Here is a 23,060-nt window from a genome sequence, read left to right as displayed (position 1 = left end):
ATAGTTTTAAGCAGTGCTTTCAGTTTTCAACCTGGCTACACATTTAAAAAACTGTACATTGTTACATGGCATCGTTGCTATGGAGCACGACAAACGTAGGATCATAAGGAACAGAAGTAACAGTCTGCTGTCTGTCAGTTATGTGTGCCACTAAATAAAAATGACGTTAGAATACCTGCAAGCTTGTTTGTATCTATTGATCAGTACAGCAGAGTCTAAATAGTGGCACCACAAAACCAGAAGCTGCTCTTGAACGCAATCTTTTTTGTCCGCAGGGATTTCTGGGATATTTGGATCCACTGGACTATTGGACTGTAATGAATGAGAGTTCATCTTCCCCGCCCCCCACAGTGTTGCTGTTTTTGTAATGGAACACTGCTGTAAATCCAGCTCACTTACATTAAACCAGCAAAAGGATAAGAACAAGCCTGAATCCACCGGGGATTGAAAATGTTAGAAGACACTTGCCTTGTTCAGTTCAGTTATGTTCATGTGAATAGTGGTTTTAAAAGAATAAATCGTTTAAGTTTCATTGATGACATTTTTGAATAATAATTATGTCCAACTTGACATCTCATTTGTGTTGGGTTTTATGACTACGGTTATAATAACACTACAGAGAATGTCTATACTGTTACTGTACAGGTATGTGTTGTAGTTCACTGTTTACTCAAAATCAATTCATTTTGAACAATAAAGGCTAAAATAAAGGTAATCTGAAAACTCTAATTTTACAAATGCAGATTTTTCTTCCCTTGAGACAGACAGTGAGACACTGTATCTCTCTGAGCCTCTCACTTTTCTTTTCTCCAACTTATCATTCCTACTATTGGTTTCCTGTCACCCGCCTTCCTTATCTTTACCTCTGTCGCTCTGTTTTGCTACAGCTGCAGCAATTTGGTGCTGAAAAGTGTAAAAACATGCATCACTAGCTGAAAGGGCTGCAGAGTGCATCAGTGCTAACAAGGTCTAAGTGCCAAAGTGGTTAACTGGGAGTCCGTCTCACTGCTTTCCTCCCTCACAGTCCTTCTGGCTCTCCTTGTGTCTTCTGCCTCCCTTGAGCCGGCCGCTCGTACCTCCATCATTTTTATTCTTCCTTTTTTTTTTTTTGGTCTTGTCAACCTCTATATCTGGCCACTGTCTAACATGACATATTTCGCCATCATCAAAGAAAGATTTTCCATTAATGGGCTCTGACCTTGTCTGACTACTGTACTTAAAAACCTTCTCTGCTGCAGGGCGCACTTTTCCCTAATCACTCCCCTCACTCCTTGACCCCCTCCCCCACTCCACACCCCAACTTTCCTTTTCACCTCGTCTCCTCACCATAATCTCACAATTTTTTTTTCCCTCCTCCATAAATGTTCTGCTCCTCTCACCTTACAAGAGCCCCCCTCTGTTGTTTGTGGGGGCTTGCCTGATAGCCATTAGTGTTACACCCTATTACATCAGTAATGACTGACTGTGAGCTCTAATTAGAGATGTGTTAGGGAGAGCTGACTTACCCCCCACCCCCACCCCTCCTCCTCCTCCTTCCTGCTTTTCCGCAGAGCTGTTACCGTGACTCCATCGCCGAGGCGACACCATTAGCACAGCACCTCTAAGAGTTGCAACTCCTGACTGTTAAAACCATTACGTTCATTACAGACCAATCAGAGGGGAAGGTGTTATGGCTAATTGATAAGCTGAACAATGCATAAAATCTTGTCTCTAATTGCCCTGCGGGAAAAGGAGAAAGCACCCTGGGAGAAAGAGACAGTGAGAGAATGAAAGAGAGAGTGGGGAAGCGACTGGCGTACTAATTTCAAAATCTTATATTTTTCCACTCGAATAATTTAGGATTACAATATGTCTTCATCAAAACATGTTGTAGATTTTTTGAATAATGGGATGTTTCTTCTGGGTTTGTCATCTGTGATAAGATGATTATCTGAAAGGTCTGTGGCACATTGTGAAGAGAGTCGCGCCTTCTCTGCTGGAGTAGGTAATCCTGGGTAATAGCATTACGGACACAGTGTTTTCCTAAAGCCCATGATTATCCACTGCTGTTTGCTGTGGGATTGACATTGGCCTCCTTGGTCTCTCTCTCTCTCCCTCTTGCTCTATCTCTCTCTCTCTCTCTCTCTCTCCCCTTTTTTCTTACTCTCCTTCTCACTTGTTCATGTCATCCTGTCTCTGACTCACCACTCCATCAAGCGCTTATATGCTCTTCTCCTACAATTCTAACAAGAGAAGAAGATGAAAATAGAGCACATGGAGCAACAAAAGAACAAATTGCTTGTAGACAAGAGTGCCCCAGATTTGAATGGCATGTTATGCTCTTTGTGAAAAATCACACTTTCAGTTTGGCATTTTGGGGTTACCATCCTGCTCTAAACTTATTAAGGACACGGCGCAATATGTTATTTTCTGAATAGTCCTGCATTATTAACCAGTTCTAGCCATTTTTATCTTACAATCATCTCCTGCCATATAAACCATTGTTTGTCCATTTTGTACTTTATATTGACTCCCCTGTAGGGCTTTATAAATGCTACTGTGTGTTTTAGCTTCTCAAGGTGTCTTGTCTTAAGCTTTGTACATTCTTATTTTGCTTTCTTGGTAGCCTGAAAGCACTGTCCAATGTGGCCTTTTTCCTAATCTATTCTGAATGTGGAAATAAGTGTAAGAACATACCAGATTGTATGTTTTTTAAACATGTGTATACCTCATAGTTTTTGGTGTATTGTTAGAATACAAATTCAGACTCATAAAAGCTGAAGAATTACACATTTTAGAGACTTTTGACATCTCAAACTGGTCTGTAGATCTCAATGTATTTGAATATCATGTTATGGAGAGATGTGTATTGGAGAGAGCTGATTGGCTCACTGCTTTTGGCCTGAATATGACCTGATCACTCTCTCTCACTAACGCTCTCTCTTTCTCTCTGTCTCTCTCTTTCTTGTTTTTCTCCCTTAATGCTTTCAGCATTGCCTTATACTCACCTGTACTACTTTATCTCAGTCTTCTGCTTGTGCGGTTTAGGCGTAATTCGTCTTGCAAAGTGACAAATAAATCTCCACTAAACCAGTGAAAATGACAGGACATAGAAGTTGTTTGAATCTGTGAATCTGTGGTGATGATGTATTTTTCCAAAGTTTTCCAAGTAAATGAAAAGGTTGGTTACCCACTGGCTTATTGAATATAAGCCAAGAAATGAAATGAAATGTTCTCTCATGTTAAAATTTGAGATTTGTGGATTGAATTTCATGAGTGGGCAACAAAATGGTTGCTTGTCCATGTAATCTCACCAAGTCATTATACAATAACGAATGATCACTTTTGTGGTAAAGCATCTCCAAGAGTCTGCTTTGTTGTCACCCCTTGTTCCTAAACAATAGAAATCCAGGAAATTGCTTCTATATGACCCATAAATTTTCCACCTTGGCTCTCAACAGTACACAGATGGATGTGTCAAGCTGCAAAGACATGTGCCAGCTACAGCAGCTACAAGTCAGAGAGTGTGTCAGCTCTGGCAACCCTGAACCGAGGATGCCGCAACAGGCAAAGGATTTTTGCGTTTTTATAAACATGAAGGCTCCCGTGTTTGGAAAACGAACGGAACATGTTAGGGTGGTTAGACTGAGAAGAAATTAATATTTGAGGTAATAAACACTGTTTCCAGTGTCTTTTAGGTGGTGTCAGAACCAGATGCTTTGCATTATCACATAAACTAAATTTATCTAGACAATATGAACGCATGAAGATATTTTAAAAATATTTTAGTATTTCGGGATATTTTTGGCAATATATTGTGTGCCCTGAGTAAAACAGGCTCCAAAGTCAATCCCCCCCCACCCACACTACATCCTTTCTGTTCCAGGATCAGTAATGGGAGTCACTATCCAGGAGGAGGCGAAGGGGGTGCGGGGCTCTTCGCCAAGTCCTTGCCCCTCCTCCCCGAATGCGGCACAGCTGCCTTTCAGAACCCCGCCGCTCCAGCCCATTCAGCCTGGAGAACCAAAAAAAGTGCCTATTTATTAGAATACTTGTTTTGTATTGTTCTGTGCTACACAAAAGACGCTTCATTATGTTAAAAGCAAGCCCCTTTCGCAGAGCGAAACAATAACTTGGAATTGTCTTTTTAGGGTGTGTAATAAATGTCATTTCTTCTAGTCTCTGCCCCTCAGTATGTGTTGAGTGGTGGGTTTGGGCACCGGGCATGCCTGGCCTTGGCACTCGAGCGGCCAGATTGTAGTGGGAGTAGCGGTCTTACATGAAGCTTTGGAGGGTTTAGGACGGCTTTAGGAGTCTGAAGTCAGAAATCTGCCCGCTTGGTGTGGAGTAGAGGGAACGAGGGGAACATGCGTAAGTTTGCATATGACAATTCCGTAAAAGGCAGTTGATGTAAATATTTAAACTGTGGAAACATCCGTTAATCTGTGTGTTGTGCGTGAAACTACTGTTGAGGTTCATTCTGAAAAAATGTTAGGGGGGGGGGGGGGCAACACGAACTTGAATGCTTTCTGGTCGCAGCGATTGTGCACAATAAAATAAGTGTCTTTGTTGGCAACCTTTCTTTCGGAGCGTCTGCGCTCTGGTGTGTTCAGTTCAATGCGGAAAAAAGGCATTTTTTTTGTTGTTGCAACAGGCTGTCGTTCTATTTTGGAACAAGTGAGCTCCACAAGCGCCTGGTTGCACAGTTCCATGCCTCATAGTGCTACCAGTTGCTCTCTAAGCGACTCAGTTTGATCTTCCGAAGTGAAATTATCGGCTCCGGACTGACTGAGTGGTTATTATCTGTTATTATCATCCACCTTTTTTTTTGACTCAATTAAAAACAAAATGTGTTACCGTCTGTAAAAATGCGTAGCTGCTTGTTAAACCATGACGTGTTTCACCGGTTAGTGGTTGTCAGTGTTTACGTTACATGGTTTTCTGTGTTTTGACTTTTCAGTATAGACGTGGGGAGGCGGGTTGAAGTGATGGGGAGGGTGATCGTCACATCTTTAGATTTTAGGGCGTGTAGAATGAAGCACAAAAAGAGGTGCTTTCTCTCTTAAGCATGGGCTAAATAATTAACTCCTGTGAACCACCGTTTATGTCCAGGTGATCACCAGGTCCTCTTCTTCCCAGCGCCATCCAACTCCACGTGTGCACAATCGCATAGCCACGCATCACAAGTAAAAAATGCTGTTCTGGCTCAGGTCAACTACTGTGGAAGAACAGGTCAAAGATTAAAAGTGTAACTCGGATACTATAGGGTCTAGGCTTTTGTGACTTTTCTGTGCACCAGGGTTACTTTCCGGATATGAAGGAATGAGGTCAGAACTAAAGGCACAATTACACCCACTGACCGCTGTGCACCACCCCGAAAGCCTGCAGATATTTATATTCACAATCATTCAGTTATTTCTATATTTATTTTCTTGTGGGATGTGACAGGTGGGGGGCGCTGGATAACTGTTTTGACCCTTAACCCCAGTTGTGCGCCATAATCGCGGTGCGCACACATCCTGTTAGAGAGGCCGCACACAAAGGAGCGCGGGGTTTGTTAAAAGAAGAGTGACTGATGGGGCATGACCGAGAGAGCAAACAGGGACTGCCGGGGTCCTTCAATCCACTTTACAACAACAACAACAACAACAACAACAACAACAACAATAATAATAATAATAATAATAATTATTATTATTATTATTATTATTATTATTATTATTATTATTATTATTATTATTATTATTCTAACTCCCGTTCGATTCCTCTTCTTCTGTTTTAATGAATTTTACCAAATGTCAGTGAGTCTGGAAATGTATTTTATTTTTTTAATAAGTACAAAAAACAGATTATGTTGACTTGTATTAGTGCAACTTCATTTACTTGGTTTAATAATTTTTTACTTTTAAATGTAAAGTAATACATAGGCTGCAGATTTTGAATGTCACTCGTTGCCATGCGCTAAATGCAATTATGAGACAGTTTTATTTACCCACATTTACTACAAGAAGCCCAGTGTACAGTGTGTGTTTTTTCTTCTTTTTTCATTTTTTTTCTCTGCACTCACCGCCCCCTGCGCTCTCCTGGTTGTCATCATTATATTGTCATCTTTCTCGGGCCTTGCGCCACATGGCCTGGACCACTGGAAACGTTTATTGACCATTATGATATCCCGTTAACCCTATTACCAAAGACGCGTGGATCTGTCCGAGTGATCCCGCTCCCTCAGGCCCTATGCAGAGAGCTATATCAAGCTAAGCTCTAATTAAAATAAAACAGCAAAGAACGATAGAATGATTAAATCGTTAGTCTCGCCGCGGGAAGTGGTATTTCGTTTTCCCTTTCAATTAGGGGTTGATTGGGCTTTTCAGAGGAGGTCAGCTGTGAAATCTGGATTATATATGCGCGGACTCAAAGACACATAGACCGCTTCCCTCTCGTGGTTTACAAACTGGCTGCTTGACTGAACGTTAAACAAGAGGCTGAAATGCGCACGAGACGTGGCCAGGACGCATTCACCATCACCAGCAGACGGCGATAACTGCGCTTTGCCCCGGCAATTTCATGTCATTATATGGCCATCCATTCGTATGGGCTTCTCCACTTAGAGCAACAGTTCTTTACCAGAGCTCTTTCACGTCATCATGTGTTGAGACTAACGTTACACACCCGGAGAGGGAGAATACGAGAGATAGAAAGAAGTGGTCTGAAAATGGATTTTAACGGGGTATTTGAGCATCGGGTCGTCTGGAACGGAATTGTTTTGGGAAGACTAAAGTGTGTTTCCAGTGCACAAAAATATAGATGTGCGCAGGCCTTTAGGACGCACCGTGAAGGTGGCAATAACCTGTTAAAGATAGGAGAAAATCATTTCACTCAAACTGTTGCTTGACATGGAAGCTTTTTTAAATTCGGCAACCATAGACCTATGTATTTTTAAAAAATATGTTGTGATGTTTGACTCGTCTTAATTACAGACTGCACCCACTGTTTGGCGGCTACAGCACTACTAACAAATCTTAGTTATTTTTGTTTAGTTGAAGTCTCTGAGAGCGTGTTTGGAAATTTCACATGCCTTGTGCTATTTGTGGGATTGACCCTCCTCTCTGCCTCCTCCTTCTCCTCCTCCTCCTCCGGTGTGTTCTTCCTCTATGGTCCTCTAGTCACCTGACCAAACGCCATGCAAATCATTCTGCTGCTACTGCCTCATTGGCCGCTTGTGGCTCATTTAACCGCTGTCAGTGCGCATCATATGGCCGCCGCTTTAACCAACTTCTCAACTCCGACAGGGAAAGTGGCTCAAATGCGCATTCTATCACAGTGGATGTGAAGCAACCAAGGCGAAGACAGGGTGAAATACTGGTTGGAAAGCATTTTAAATGCCCTTTCGGATTATTTTTTATCTCGTATTCTATTTGTTTTGGGTTAGAATATTAATTTTGTAACCCAGTCATCCTGAGCGCACCTGATCCTGTGTGCGCCTGACGTATCTTGAAATAGACTTTTTTCTCTGCTGGTGGTGAATTTTAAAAGCCAGGTGAATGTATAGCATGATGATGGAAACTGACCTTCATTCCCCCGTCCCCCAAACGAATACGACCACGGGGCAAACGGGGCCGAACAGCGGGTCCAAAGCGAATCAGGAACGGGTGAAGAGACCGATGAACGCGTTCATGGTGTGGTCCCGTGGGCAGCGGAGAAAGATGGCACAGGAAAACCCCAAAATGCACAACTCTGAGATCAGCAAGCGGCTGGGCGCCGAGTGGAAGGTGATGTCAGAGGCTGAGAAGCGCCCTTTCATCGACGAAGCGAAACGATTGCGAGCCATGCACATGAAGGAGCATCCGGATTACAAGTACCGGCCAAGGCGGAAGACCAAGACGCTGCTGAAAAAGGACAAATATTCCCTTGCCAGTGGACTGCTATCTGGGCCCAGTGCCGGCGGTGGAGTTGGTTTAGGGGTCGGCATGAGTTCATCTGGGGTCGGGCAGAGGTTAGAGAGCCCCGGGGGTCACGGTGGCTCTGCCAGCTCCGGCTACGCGCACATGAACGGCTGGGCGAACGGTGCGTACTCGGGGCAGGTGGCTGCAGCCGCTGCGGCCGCAGCAATGATGCAGGAGGCTCAACTAGCCTACAGCCAGCACCCGGGGAGCGGGGCGCACCACCACCACCACCACTCACACCACCACCACTCACACAACCCCCAGCCCATGCACCGCTACGACATGACAGCCCTGCAGTACAGCCCCATCTCGAACTCTCAGAGCTACATGAACGCTTCTTCGTCCGGGTACGGAGGGATCACCTACACGCAGCACCAAGGCTCCGGCGTCTCCTCCTCAGCTGCCATGGGGACGTTAGGTTCGCTGGTGAAGTCGGAGCCGAGTGTAAGCCCTCCCGTCAGCAGCACACACTCACGGGGTCCTTGCCCCGGAGACTTGAGAGAGATGATAAGCATGTATTTACCGACCGGGGAGCCAGGGGACCCGTCAATGCAAAGTAGACTCCATGCCTTGCCGCAGCACTACCAGAGCCCCACGGCTGGAGTGAACGGGACGGTCCCTCTAACACATATTTAGAACTCACAGAATAATTGAAAACTGCAAACGAACACATAACCAAATATTTACCTCTTTTCTAAATAACCCCGTTCCCGAGAACTACCTGCATTTTGTACAGAATGTTTATGATATTGTAAATGAAGGATAAATAGCATATTCATTTCGGCTTTTTTTGAATAGCCACCAGTGGAATTATATAACGAATATGATGCTGAGATATTGGATATTGTGCTATCACCTTTTTGTCCATTACTTCACAGTCTTAGTTGAGGGTTATGCCAGATTCACATGGGGGTATTTGGTTCAATTGTCTCATAATTTTGGGGGTTCTTGTAAGTTATTTGAAAATGAGATAACGTGTCATAATCATAAGAAAGTGCTTTAAAAGATATGGGAAAATCACCTTCTTTTAAATATTTGTGTTCATTTGCAGAAGCCTGTGTCTTACTTCTTGGAAATCATCTCTTTTTATTGTAACACTCTAATTATTGTAAATTGTGAATAGTTTTAATATTTCAAAGGATGACGGGCAACTGCTGTTGTAATTTAAGTGCTTTTCTGCAAGTTGAAAAGCCCTGACATTGCAATGAAGAAGAATTGAATAAATTTCACAAGATGTTCCTTTGATTCTTAAGAGAACGGTCTTAGAATGGTTATTTTCACAGTGTTCTTGCAGGAGCGTTTTCACATTTTAGGAAACAAGAATATGATCATCCTCTCGACAAATGCAACCACCTCTTTACAATTTGATTCCTCTGTTGGCCACATCTCACCAGCTTTCAAATAGGCTAATTGTGCGTAAAAGCTACAGTTTGCAGGCCCATAAAGACACCCTTTACCTAATTTGGTATTGTTTCACGAGCTAAACATTTTTATGTGGTTAATGACAAATGTATTTATAATATGTAAAGTTCTTTTTAATCTATTTCTGTGACATTCGAACAAAACGGTCATTTTAAAATTTAATACAGGCCACAATGATGGCCTGCATTCTCTTTTCATGTACTGTAAATTGAATTTCTTCCGCGTTTGTTTTTAAATATAAAAACAAACCTGGTTTAATGTAACCTATTAGAGGGCCTCCTATGACAAACCACCTGTTAATGAAGCGTCCTCCTTTAGTAACAGGAATAAGAGGTTTTGCTCAAATTATATGAACAGTTTTCCTTTTGAGATGTCACTGTCTTTGTGGCATATTTTTAACAGCAAACATTAAATAATTTTTAATCAACTAGTAGTATTTTAGAGCAATTAGATTTTTATTTTGCAAAAGAATAAGAAAGTTGTCCCAGTCTTCTATCTGAAATACGTCAGATTTAATTATCAAAATGCTGTTAAACAAAATGTCAAAGACTGTAGACGTTTGATATGCTCTTGGGTTTTTTTAAAATATACTTTTATTGCAGGCTTAAAATGTAATTCAATTCAATTTACACAAGTCATAATAGAATAATATCTATTTTGGATGCACTGAGAATTTATATGAATAAAAATATAAACTAATGTCACTGCGTCTGTTCTGAACAGTTTACACCACTCACGAGACAGGTGGAAAACAGTGAAGAATAAAAATAAATAATGAACAGCTCAGTTTTCAAATTAATCAAAAAAAAAAAAAAAAAAAAAAAAAAAAAAGAGCTAAGCTGTAGCCGTTTCACCTGAACTGGTGAATTGTGCATCCACTTTCATCGGGGCATAAAGGTTTTTTATGGTTATCTGCCATTTAGTTGTTAATACACATTTATATATTGGTTATTAAATGGTGATCAACAATACAGCAGATCCAAAATTATAAGTCCACTGTCATATTTAGCTTCATTTTGCCATCTTGCTTTCTTATCTATTAATAAGTTTCTAACCGGTGATTTACCAGAGTCTTTATCTGCACTGCGTGGTCTCATCATCTGAGAAGCCGTGAGGCGTATTTTTTGCTTATGACACTTGGCGACAAACAGAGATTTGAACAATTTCAAGTCTGACAGCCACTTGAGGGGGAAACTTAAGGGGAAATGAAGTGTGCCATTGTAAGGAGGAGAAAAAATCTTAATGCCACTTTGTCAAGACGTGAAAGTTCCACTCACTGCACCAAAGAAAGAATGAAACATTGCGAGACTTGAACGAGCACAAACATTAAAGCGCACAGCTAAAGTTCCGAGCGACCAACACACTCATGACAAATCTCTTGGTGTTACTGATGACTCATCAGAATTTCAAAGCACGTTTTAGTGGCTTTAACAAAAACATCGTCACTGATGTCTAAGAAAAAAAGATACCACGTGACTGAGATTATTAATCTGTTTAGAATAATAAATATTAGTCTGAAAATGACTTCCTTTTTTTGACAGGCCGCAGCTGGTTTTGACATGTACATTTTTGCTGCCTGTAGGCCCCATGTGTAGATACAGGCTAATAACCATACACATGCAAATCAGGGAAATGTATGCCTACTTAAGCATTTTTTGAGAAATCAATTAATCTTAAATACATAGTTAAAGGGCCTATTTCACACTGATGAAGACTTCCATGGCATGTCAATTAAACCTGTTAGGCCTCATAGTAAAGCGTGTAACGTTTGGCTGCGCATTAATCTGCTGAAAGAAATCAGAGGAACAATGTCTGGAAAGTAGTTTAAATTCCAAAACCCCGACATAAACAGCATCTTTGGAGACATCTCTGCGCACTGCCGCGCAGCGTATGGCAGAGGATGGCCTCCTTATGTGCTCTGCATCTGTTTCTATCTTATCTGTTGATGTGATGTGATTAACACTGAAAGCCCTGAGCCCGAACACTGAGAGGCGGAGCGCGTCACGGCGCATCGCACGGCTAAAAGAGGAGCGTTCTGGCAAATTTAACCCGAATAAATTACACCTTGAGGTGGAGGAGCGCTAAGTGCAGGGTGCAACGTATACAGACCGTGTGGCAGCGACGGTTGCTGCTGCATGTGTGCGCGCGCCGTGTGTGTGTGTGCGCGCGCGCGTGTTTCGCTGACCGGCCAATAAATCTCTCCACCGCGCGAAGCTCTTATCTTGTAACCACCGATATATTCCGTGCTAGGAGGCCATCAGCTCCAGCGCACACTCGGTTGCTCGTAAAGCCCCGATCCCTTGCACTCCCTGTCCTAAATGGGGATAATTAGCGTCACTTTATCACGCCTCTGCATATTTTCTCCGCGTTCCCCCCCTCTCCTAAAAAAAATTACCGAGCAGGCTGCTCGCGTCGCCCGCTCTGTCACAGAAGATTATGGAGACAGATTGCACAGAGCGAATGTGCCGGGCGAGATTAGCGCGGAATAGAGAAAGCAACTGGGCCAATGAATTCCTCGGAAGGGCCTTATCGTGCAATTACACGTTGACATGTTTAACAATCTTGCTGCCTCTTAATCCTGCAGTGCTGCTCTATCTACCCACAGCTACCACGCTATACGCCGGCACACAGACCTAATGCACCGAAACGCAGCACAAATGTACCGAAAGTTGTGAGAAATTGCTTTATTTTCAAACTTTGTCCAGCATTCACCAAACGCTATTTTATTTTCCCCTTTTTTTTTTTTTCAGACTTCTCCGCTGCTGGAATAGCATCTGCAATGGAACATTTTGACAAGAGGTGAGATATTAAAATCAGTCTATGAAATGGTTTATTCTGCACCCAAATCAACGTTTCTCTTTAACAACTAATCTAAATGTGACAAGAAGCCAAGACATGTCCACCCAGAAAAGCAAAAAGTGGCCGTTTTGTTTGGAGTTAAATGTAGACTTTTCCATTTCTCTGCCCAACACACAGACACACACATACACACACGACCGACAGCGGTCCCCCTCCCTGTCCCTCCTGCCTGGCGGTATATCGGGGCCTGTGTGGGAGTGATTGTGGAGCGCCACTGTAGGAATTTGGCAGCGGCCGTGGTTTGGAGAGCCGCCCCACGCTGAGCCCCATTCAGCGGCCAGCGCGCTGTGAGGTTGGGAAGTTTCAGTCAGCCGGATAACTCAATGGCCCCCACAAAGGCGATTACAAGCCCCAGCGCATTCCTGTAGGGACCTGGGAGCGGCGCAGGTGCGAGGGGGACCGGGGAAACCCGTCAGAGGACTGATAAAAACGGGACAGTGCTGGGACCACACAAAACCAGCCACTCCACGGGAACCGGGGATTTTTTTTCTTTTTTTTGAGAAACGAAAGAATAAGTTTGAAGAAGATGGACGTTTGGGGGTTGTGATGTAGCATACTGAGTGGCCTCACTGTCCATCAGTGCATGAAAGGACAAGGAGTCTCCGAATCAGTAGTGTGACCAGGAATTTACTAAGGTTAGAAGTCCAGAACCTCCCAGCGGCTAAAACAAATTCAAAACCTCAGTGAATCACTATTAACACACAGAAATATATAAAATGCATTTCACTGTTCTCTAATTTCTTTTAGGCTACATCTAATTGTGGTGTAAAATTTCAAACCAATATGGTTTATGATGGAAAATGTGATTCCCCCCTCCAAAAAAAGTTTAAATTAGTGCCTATACAAATAGTCGAAATAAATCTTAAAAAGCCCAACAAAGTCCTCTGATGCCACAGGCCTGTTTACAACATGGACCAGAAAAGTTCTCTACTTGGAAAATCAGCAAAAACTTCTCCAAGGCCAAGTTATACAGTGCAAATACATTTAGTCTCTCATGGAGGGACTTTGTAAATAAGAAAATCTTCCAATTTCTGTTCCGAAGTAATGTAACAGGGTAAAACAATTTATTAAATAAAGCAAACATATTTTCAAGCTATAATTGAATGCCTGAATTGTACAGTTTTATCAACATATATGAAATGTTTCTGCAAACTGTTCCATGCAGAAACAAACACATGTATATGAGCATTTACTGTGAATGTAGTTAATTAACTTTCCACACAATATTTACTTGAAGAAACCGAAGGAGTTTGTTTTTATCAGCAGCTCAATCTAAACAGCTTTCAAAACAAACCTTAAGGCTGTTGCAAAAATTATTAACATTAATGGTTGTTGATCTGCTGCCTTTATGGTTGGTTAAAGCTGCACTAATTACCATATTTATAGTGATGATGGGTGCAAATATAATGTAAAAGGGGTCACTCATCAGTCAGTCATTCAGCTCTGAGGAGCCTATTTCCTGGTTTCTCTGTTTAAAAACTGTCTTCATTACTTCAGTAAACAGGTTCTGACAAATAACAGACCAGCTCAGAGAACGTTAGCAACTATCAAGTGAACAAGAGCCAAAAGGTTCTCTCAGTCAAAAGGCAACGGCTTGTTTAAGTGTTTGTCAGCTTTCTCAGGTGAGAGTGGTGTGTTTTCGGCTTCTTTCACTGCCCCCAAGTTTAAGCAACTAAAACTTCTTGGTATCGGTTGGATAGTGCTGACAGTTTGTAAGAGACAAACTGTAATCAGCAGCCCCCTGTGTCAGGGTCAGATCTTTTACCATTCACCCCAGCCACTTCTTTGTCCTATGGGAAGGTTGCCGTCCTGGGTTGTAAGATGTATTCCCACCCAGCATTGTTGGGACTTGGGTGAAAATCAAGCTTTACATGATGCACTGTCAAGCTTGATATATGCTTTTTTTTTCTTTTTTCTTTCGACAAGAGTAAACTCAATGCTTAAGAAAATTGCATTACAAGTTTAAAAAATGTACACAGTTGTAAATTAACGCATTAATTTCAGTAGATGCCTTCATATTAATGTACCTGTAAAATTTAAATGTGTATGGCAGGAATGGCTGTTTTTACTCTGCTGATCTGAGGGCAGCAGGACAAATCATTTATCACTCATCACACAATTTATCACACAGTATGAGATCAACCTGCAGCCTCTAGTTTGAGAAGTGTCATCATGTTTACCTTGATTAAATCTTGTGGAAATGACACCAAGCTGCTACAGAATACACCCCCTGCCCCCCCACCCACCCCAACTGTTGGGTTGTAACTCAATATTCCTACAGTCTAGAGATGACGTGATACAGAACTATGGCTAAAACATATTGGATTGATGTCATATCACAAAACAAACACCTGTAATGCTATGACAATAATTTAAATCATGCCTGCAAGTCAGCAACTGTGTATAACAATGTTTTCGTACATTTATGTTGTGTTTTTTGCCACTGTGTTTCAGAATAGAAAATGCAGCAGGGCATGATTGAACTTTCATTATCGCTACAAACACAAGCTCAGCTGTGGAAGCCATCTGCTCTTGGCTGCAGATATGTTATGCCATGCGCTGAGGTCTTGCCACTCTACACCATCCACACAACTATACCACTTTCTCACCATTTAGCGTGTCACTTTTGTCGCGCTCCACCATTTTAGTGGCATGACAATGTGACTGGCTAAGAGGTTAATGATTCATCTCTATATCCTTCAACTCATATTCCATTTTGCATTCAGTGCGGCGGCTCAGCAGGTGCACTTGGAAAGCTGGAGTTGATTACAACTTGATTTCTTTGTAGCTCTGTCCATCAGTTCCAACACTATTTGCCAAAGTAACTGCTGAGTTCTCAGAACATGGCAACATCACCAAAAATGGGTCCAACAGGGCAAGACATGCTTGCAGCCAGAGAATTAGACAGGTACAATGGATTGTATGTGTACATGGAGTCTGAACATCACATATTAGAGAAGCTAGTGTAGAGAACACTGAACACCTTTTTGGACCTTGATTGGTGAATAAATGTGGAGAACCTATAGGTCTCTGTTATGTTAACATAAAATATAAAATAATCAAACCTGAGTTTATTTTGCATTAACAAGAGCTTATGCTGTAAATTAAAGGAGAAATTTCAAAAGGATGTTTTAGAGCTAAATACAATTTTATTAAGGGCTCAGTGTGCCTCATTTTCCAAACAGTCAAACACTTTTGATAGTAGTAGTAACATTTGATAGTAGTAGTAACAGTAGTTCCAAGCATTTGAGGCAAAGTGAACAACAAGGAATGGTCACAGGACTTGATATATGTATCCTCCAAAACCTCCTGTTTGTAGTCTTCAAGGAAGGATCTTTGACCTTGTATTCATTGGGTTTTTTTTTTCTTTTCTCTTCTCTTTCAACATATGAGGCTTCCCAAAGAGTTTGATTTTCATGGCGATGTGGAGACAAACAAACTTAGGGTTGTTTGACCGTCTTGGTGCTTCTGTTTCAGGTGCCCAGTAACAAAGGTGTAAATTTAGTTGTGTTAAAATGTTAATGAAAATGTCCTAAGTGGCATCGTGTTCCTCACTTAATCAACACAATAACCATAAGTCTGGATTGAATCAGCAGATTGTGTTTGTTTTTTACACAAGAATTGGTCATACAGTATGTTGTTGTTGTCATTGGCTTACTGTGGTCGTCTGGGATAAAAGTTGCAATGTTAAAGTAATTACTAATATTACTTACAGTTCTTTCTTGTTCTTTCAATGCAAAACCAAAGCCATAACTCAACCATAATTTCAGCTTCTTCCTGCCCAGCTGGTCCATGCAGAACAACTGTCTTTGGACATATAGTCTATGTACTGCGTTCGTACCTATGCCAACAGTGTGGCTCTCGGAAACTGTATGAAACAACGCAAAGAAAAATTCATGGTCCTCTAAGGATGAATGTGACTGAGTTTGGAGACATTTCCTCTGGCACCACCAGCAGGTCACAATTTTCCTTCTGTGTTTTTCACTGATATTTCAAAAAAAATATTGAATGGATGCTATTAAATGTGGTTCACAATAGGCTATATTTCACTGCAAAATGACGTGCAATAACTTTGTTAAACTCTTAACTTTTTTCACCCAGTGCCATCTTCAGGTAAATATGAATTTGTTTATTACTAAATATCTGTTAAACTAATTACATTTCCAGCTCTTTCAGTATCATGGCACTTTTGGCATAATTAGCAAATACAAGCACATTAATTTGCTAAACAAACGCAGACTTACATTAGTGCCCTAACTCTGATCTTTCTGCCCTCAAGTACCTTAAATTTCTTTTTTTCCTTCTTTCGAGGAAGTATGAACAAACCAAATCAGATCTTTTTTTTTTAAATCCGATCTGGGCCACTGTCCTATGTGGTTGTAAATATTTTTCATATCTAATCTCTGACAGTTCAACTGCTGTCATAATGGTCAGATCATATTTGAGATTTTTTAAATATCTGACTCCTGTCTGCATGTGCAAATTGCCTGCTGTCAGAAGTAAGTGTCAGCAGGCAGTGTCGATTCAAGTCAAACTGGAAGGAACCTATGTAACTGAGCACTATTTGAGGAAATTTGACTGTTGCACAAATTACGTTATTTAAACCAATGGCTCACATTTCAGTTAAATTTGGACATGCATGACAGTGTAGACGCTCAGTGACATTCACATTGGAGCTGGATATATGTTACTTATAAATATGAATGTGAATCATCAACATAAGAAGATCAGAACTGACTAAAAACATTGGAATTAAGCATTAAGGGTTAAGATGTCAATTTCCCATAAACATACATACTAAACACTATGCCATTTACATGTCATATCACAGAGCTGACATACTTGAAAAAAGATTTACCAAATTACATCAATTACAGGAACTCTCACAAATGTCCATCTTGGCACCTATAATATGAAAGTGTCTACAGAGTAAACAAATATTGATCCCTTAAGACTTCAGTTTAAAGTGATTACATCTAAATGTAATTCTCATGACTTGAACATTTGGCATTGTTAGCATGCTGATGTTAGCATTTTATTCAAAGCACCAGCTGTGCCAAAGTGCAGCTGTAGGCTTTTAGTCTTGTTCGTATACACATGGCAACTAGCTCAATAAAGCATGCTGTACAACACATCTGGAGTGTCTCTCCATCACTGTCTTGCACACACACATACCCACCAGATGCTGTAAAGGATTTCTGCTCCTCTGTGACAGGGATAATTCAGAAACAGCAGAGATGGGGTTAATGAGGGGTCAAAGAGTTTATATAAGAAACAGCAGTTTTATGGTGCCTCCTGCAACCTGCAGTGAGCTGATAGCTGTTTGAACCAACTGACCTTTGACCTCTTTAGGGTCAAGTGATCAAAATACTGGGTCATTTAGATAGGCTAGATTGGAACAAGTGAAGGATGCGTATGACACAGCAATATGTCCAAGAGGCACAGATAAATTGTTCTTAATGATTATAACCCTACTCAATTTGTTTCCCGAGCCATTAGATTGTTGTCAGCTATCAGACTGTTTAAGGTATGGGATAAATTGGATTAATTTGGAATTTAATTGGTAACCTACTGGCTATAAAGTATTCAGCAGACTGGATTGTGTGCTTGTGTGTGAGTAAAACTACAAACTAATATACACACACACACACACACACACACACACACACACATATAGATAGATAGGTTTATATAGTGCATTTTCCACTCGGTGTTTTTGTTATATTATTGCCCTGAATATGAAACAACACAGCTTCATGTATTCTGCTCTGCTATGTCTTTATTTATTGACTTTTGACATTTGATATCCCTTCAAATCAATATCACACTTATTGTCCATCTTCCTCTTTCTCGGTCTGTCTCTTCCAGCAAAGCGTTCATCATGGCTATCACCTGTGGACATGAATCACTGTGGGAGGACTGTGATTAACAGATAGCACCTCGTCTCTTCTGCTGGCAGGCCATCATTAAGACAAGCACTTGGAGATGGGTGCTTTGGGCACAAAGACCTTTTGGAAAATGTCAGCGGCAGTCAGAGCCCCAAATTTCCTCCATTCACTCTTTCCCCTGTGATGCTACCTGCTCTAAACCCCTTAATTACACAACCCCTTTCTCCTACTGCCCAATGTTTTGTTTGCAAGTACAGTGTCTGATTTCAGAGAAGTTGGATTTTTTTATATGTGGGTTGTCTGATAACAAAAAATAACACTAGCTCTATATTTCACCCAGTTCAGCAAAAATAAACACTAACACAACAACCAAAACAACAGCAATGTCTGCAGCAGCTTTCGCTCCCATCCCGTTTCACTGGAGCAGCTTCGCTGTCTTAATACTCTTAGTCCCTCAGTTGGCACGTTTTCCAAGAACCCACGGTATTTTCAGATTTGTAAAATCCATCAAAATGCCTGTAATGAATATTTCCACAGCTGTGAATGTTTTCAATGTGCCGTTTGACCAGCCCAGTAGGAACCATTTACAGATCTGGCAGTGAGAGGAGATCATCACTGGACCCTTAGTCAGAGTTAAAACAAGTCATTTTCATGTGAATTCAAACCTCTGGTCAGCTGTAAGGCATTAAACATTTATTATCTGGTTATGTGCTTAGGTTCTAATTAATATCTTCACTGTATTTAAGTGTATTCATATTTCTTTTTAAAAACAAAATAAATAAAAATGATACAGTTTTTATGATTCTTGTGAGATAGGTATAATATGTTAAACGCCGTTTATCCATTTGATCTTTGTCATCTTACAGAGAATTTGCTGGAAAATATATACATATTAATTTAAATAAACTCCTAAATCCTTCTGCTACCTAAGAATAAAATATTGTCTTTTCTGTCTTTTTTTCACATTCAGTTTGCAAGCCAAATTAATACTTCAAAGTAAGAAGTTATAGAAAAGTTTTAACATTTAAACTGTGTATTAATTTCAAGGCCTAAATGTGCCCTCAATTATTTTACCATTACCCCTAAGTAATTGATTTTGGGCAGAGAAAGAGAGAGGTGGGGGGGTGGTCTGTGTTGATGTGTGAAAACCGCTCAGCCAACAAATGAAAAATAACTGACAGCATAATTGCTGTGAGTGATGTAACCTTGCTTTATTGATTTTTTTTTTCATCAAGGCATTTGGCTAACATCAAAGTTGGGCGCCTAATAACATAAACTGTTTCACCACTTTCTGTGATAATTCATTATTTGTTCACTCACTTAGTGTCTCCGTTTATCATTGACTTGTTCAGGTGTGTGGAGCTAACCACACAAAGACAAACACTGGTGAGACTCAAGTCCAGCTTGTGTGTGTGTGTGTGTGTGTGTATATGTGTGTTTTTCAGTGAACAGACAAAGACAGAACATGTACAGAGACCAGATAATGAGCATCTCAGGTGACTACACATAGTGATTACCAGGTTGCTGGTGTTATAGGAACTATATCACATAAACATACACACTCTCATTCTGTGTACACACATTCAGACACACACACATGCACTCTTGAGAGATCCGTGGTTATCACACCCTTCCAGATTGTTCTGAACTACTTATGGAAAACACACACACGCATCTCAAGATGTGGCCACTCTTGCCAATATGAGCCCAGTGTTAAGAACAGTTGTTGTCGTTGTGTTTTTTTTTAGCATCTCTAAATTCCTAGCGTTGCTAAGGTGCTTTGGGAGGGGATTAACAGAGGCTGGCGCCGATGAGCAAGCCTTGCAGATTTCCAACCAGCAGGAAAAAGACAAAGAAAGAGGGGGAAAGGAGGAAAAACAGCAGAGGGTTAGACAACAGGGAAATGGCAGTAACAGCCTGTGTAAACATGATGACTTGAGAGAGGTAAAGAAGTAAAAATGGATGAGGACTGAGCAATGAGACAAAATAATAAGAATCCTAAAGCGGAGGCCTTAACGTCCACACAGACACGATAGGGCACACCGTCCATTTTGGTCTTTCTCTCCTAAATCTGTAAAAAAAAAAAAATCTTTATCATTGTCTCCATCTCCTCACACTCCTCATGCGCTCCCTCCTGTCTATTTTTTCCCATCACTTTATTCCCCCAAGGGCAGCAGTTTCATATCCAGACACTTTTGTCTCTCTCTCTTCTGTCACAACTTCAAACAGCGCCGGCGATCAGCTCATACTGATATGCCCGGAGCATCAGTGTCTGTGCCGTCTCAGGTGAACATCTCCCAGCGTGTCCTTGATGACACTCTTTCCCTTTCTCCCATCTGAGCAAGATGGGAGAAATTAGTTTAGTCAGTAGTGGAGGCAGCAAAGACAGCTGAGCCACATTTAATAATTATTGACCTGCTCGTAGTTACCTCTGTGATAGCAGTGCAATGCTTTTGATACTTCTGCATCTAAAAAAAAAAAACACCATTACAGTCGAACTGACCTTCATTTTCACAAAATCCCTCGATGCATACTTGGTAAAGAAATCAGAATATATTTTTTATAGCCAGAGAAGGCAAACTAACGGAGGGAGGCCCACATGCTTTTCTTTGAATCCTCTCCTCGGGCTCAACTTCTCAGGTAGAGTGTAACTGGATGCGGTCTGTTTGTGGAATACAAGGCACTTGACCAAGGGCCAGCACTGCTCCTCCCTCACCTCCCATCCCCTCCCTCCCCTATCCTTCCCCTACCTAGGTCAGATTACCACTCAGCCCCCCTCCTTCTGCTTTCCTTACCTTGAGTGGTGGCAGGTAGTGTGCTTTGCAGCCGCATCAGCATCTGTGGACACTGAAAAGCAGCGCGTCTGTATGTTTGCGCTCTACCCAGACAAGGGTTTGTGACTCTGCTCTGGCGCGGCAGCTGGGCTCCTGTAACCGTGCCCATCTCAGCCGAACTGACTGATGTGACTGGGTTGGCTGAGGCAAAGGGGCGGCTGTCTTTCAACTACTGATCCCTCAGAACTACTCATCTGATCAGGCTGGATCTGCGCTTCACGGCTGCCAGGGTCACACAACCTAACCCCGGGGTCAACTGTCTAATTACAGACCCCTGTGTCCTCCATCTCTGTCACCACCAGGGACAAGGGGAAGGTGGGGTGTAGAGGGAAGAAGGCTGAGAGGGAAAAAAGAGAGAATATTGACTTAGACATCAAAAGGTCAACAGTGAGTATAACCAAGCCATTCACTTTTTCCCTTTCAGTCCTGTGAACAGAGGAAGAGTGTGAGGCTCTGGTTTGCAGTATCTTGATCACACTCTTCCCAGCCCTCAGGCAGCAATAGAGTCTTAAACCCATGGGACCGGAGCTGTGTCAGTGGATATGGATTTATGTATCAGCCTGCCACAAATTTTACATACGCACACTGTGCCATTTTTTGTGTCTGTTTTCATGTCTTTGTTTTCAACATTTAATGTAGCAACACAGCCCCTATTGTTGTGTATTGCCCATGTCATGGCTCCACAGTGAGACAAAGTCTGCTTCAAAGACACAGACAAAGTATCAAGTGTGATATCTTTTGGCTTGACCTTTGGCTATGACCACTGTCTCAACCGGGATTTGAAGGATGCTGCACACACATGCGCATGCACACACACACACACACACACACACACACACACACACACACACACACACACACACACACACACACACACACACACACACACACACACACACACACACACACAGACTAACATACACACACACACAGAATGAACCAAACCACTATTATATTATATTAGGCTGCAGGTTCATTAATCACAAATGCGAGGGCTTTTCAGCCAATGTAGGAAATTAATCAAAAATAGGGGACATTAATCACATGCATGAACAGCAGTAGTTACACCTGTGACAATGCCATCTGATTTAAACGTGTTACTCCAGACTGTGTTAATGATGCCACCCAGGGCCAGGCAAGGCAACCTCTCCACGATCACTGAAACAATAATGCACTAAATATGAAGCAATTTTCTTCCATGTAGTCAAGGGGTATGCTGATGCACATTGCACAGGGGTCAGTGGGTGTTGCAGCAATTACCAGGTGCAGCGTTTTTCTCACAGCTTGACCATTGGGTTTCTACTCTCACTGCTGAAATCTCTATTAAAATTACATTAGTCACACTTTATTTTTTTCAGTCAGTTTGCCAGTGACAAATAGAAATCAGTTTGAAACAAAAACAAGTTGCTGTTGGAAAGGTTTAATTTGCGAAAACTAAGACTTGAACCAAAATAGATGTACATGTGGGGTACACAAACTGGAACATTATTTGTATAAAAGAGAGATAGCTAAACAGAGAAAAGCATCAAGCAAACCTGCATGTGTGGTTACACTGCCCTCTTTTGAATGCACTGCAGCGTGATCTGCAGCAGGACTGGAAGTCAGAGAATTTAGAAACAGAAATATAAAGCACACAAAAATGTTGCACAACTAAATAAGACAGCACAAACCCTTAAGAAGAAATGGCAACTTCATAGCAAACGCTACACAGTGTAACAAGATTCAAATTGAAGTTCTGCAGCATTGATACTGTAACAAGACATTCCTTCAAATGTGGCTAAAATCTATAAAAGATAATGTTATATATATATAATGTTATATATATATGACAGTAAATAACTCTGGCTGAGTTGTATGCAATGTTCAGACTGGATTGTCTGGTTTATTCAAGCCCCTATATTTTTGAAAAGAGGGAACACATTTAAAAAACAATTCAGAACTTAATGTTATTTCTAAATTCACATGGAGAGCACTTACAAACACTTAATATCTAAAAACCTCTCATAATTTTTGTTATACCAAAGAAATATTTAATTCAAAACCAACAACCCACCTATGTTCAGGCTCCACCCATAAATGATCTAAGTATTTACATTACACTTCATTTAAAGGATATTCAGCTAACAACATGAGGC

At 41.4% G+C, this 23,060-nt stretch overlaps 2 protein-coding genes across 21 annotated transcripts in view; both read left to right on the top strand.

The window, feature by feature from the left end:
- The window catches only part of arhgef7a (Rho guanine nucleotide exchange factor (GEF) 7a), a 105,393-nt gene extending 86,364 nt beyond the window's left edge, over nt 1–19,029 (top strand). For 9 of the 15 annotated variants that reach the window (XM_067517311.1, XM_067517314.1, XM_067517297.1 and 6 more), the window contains 3 exons: nt 276–4,350; nt 12,095–12,143; nt 18,072–19,029. The gene's annotated coding sequence lies outside the window, so the exon portion shown is untranslated. Of the gene's footprint in view, nt 1–275; nt 4,351–12,094; nt 12,144–15,973; nt 16,317–18,071 lie in introns of all 15 variants that reach the window. The other 6 variants (XM_067517305.1, XM_067517306.1, XM_067517302.1 and 3 more) reach the window with 3 other exon arrangements.
- sox1a (SRY-box transcription factor 1a) lies at nt 6,577–19,029 on the top strand. 6 transcript variants are annotated; one of them, XR_010915252.1, is made up of 4 exons: nt 6,578–12,003; nt 12,095–12,143; nt 15,974–16,316; nt 18,072–19,029. XR_010915252.1 is itself a non-coding variant. In XM_067517315.1 (3 exons), the coding sequence occupies exons 1-2, from the start codon at nt 7,521–7,523 to the stop codon at nt 12,113–12,115; spliced, it is 867 nt and encodes a 288-aa protein (XP_067373416.1). In that variant the 5' UTR covers nt 6,577–7,520; the 3' UTR covers nt 12,116–12,143; nt 18,072–19,029. The 6 variants fall into 6 exon arrangements, 1 of the variants encoding a protein (XP_067373416.1); XR_010915250.1 differs by having other exon boundaries at nt 14,658–16,316; XR_010915251.1 differs by having other exon boundaries at nt 6,578–12,015; nt 14,658–16,316.
- Nucleotides 19,030–23,060: the final 4,031 nt, after the last annotated feature.

The sequence above is a fragment of the Channa argus genome, chromosome 9 (genome assembly GCF_033026475.1).
Source record: "Channa argus isolate prfri chromosome 9, Channa argus male v1.0, whole genome shotgun sequence".
Classification (NCBI taxonomy): Eukaryota; Metazoa; Chordata; class Actinopteri; order Anabantiformes; family Channidae; genus Channa; species Channa argus.
Note: the sequence above shows the minus strand (reverse complement) of the source record. Positions and strands in the feature narration are given on the sequence as shown.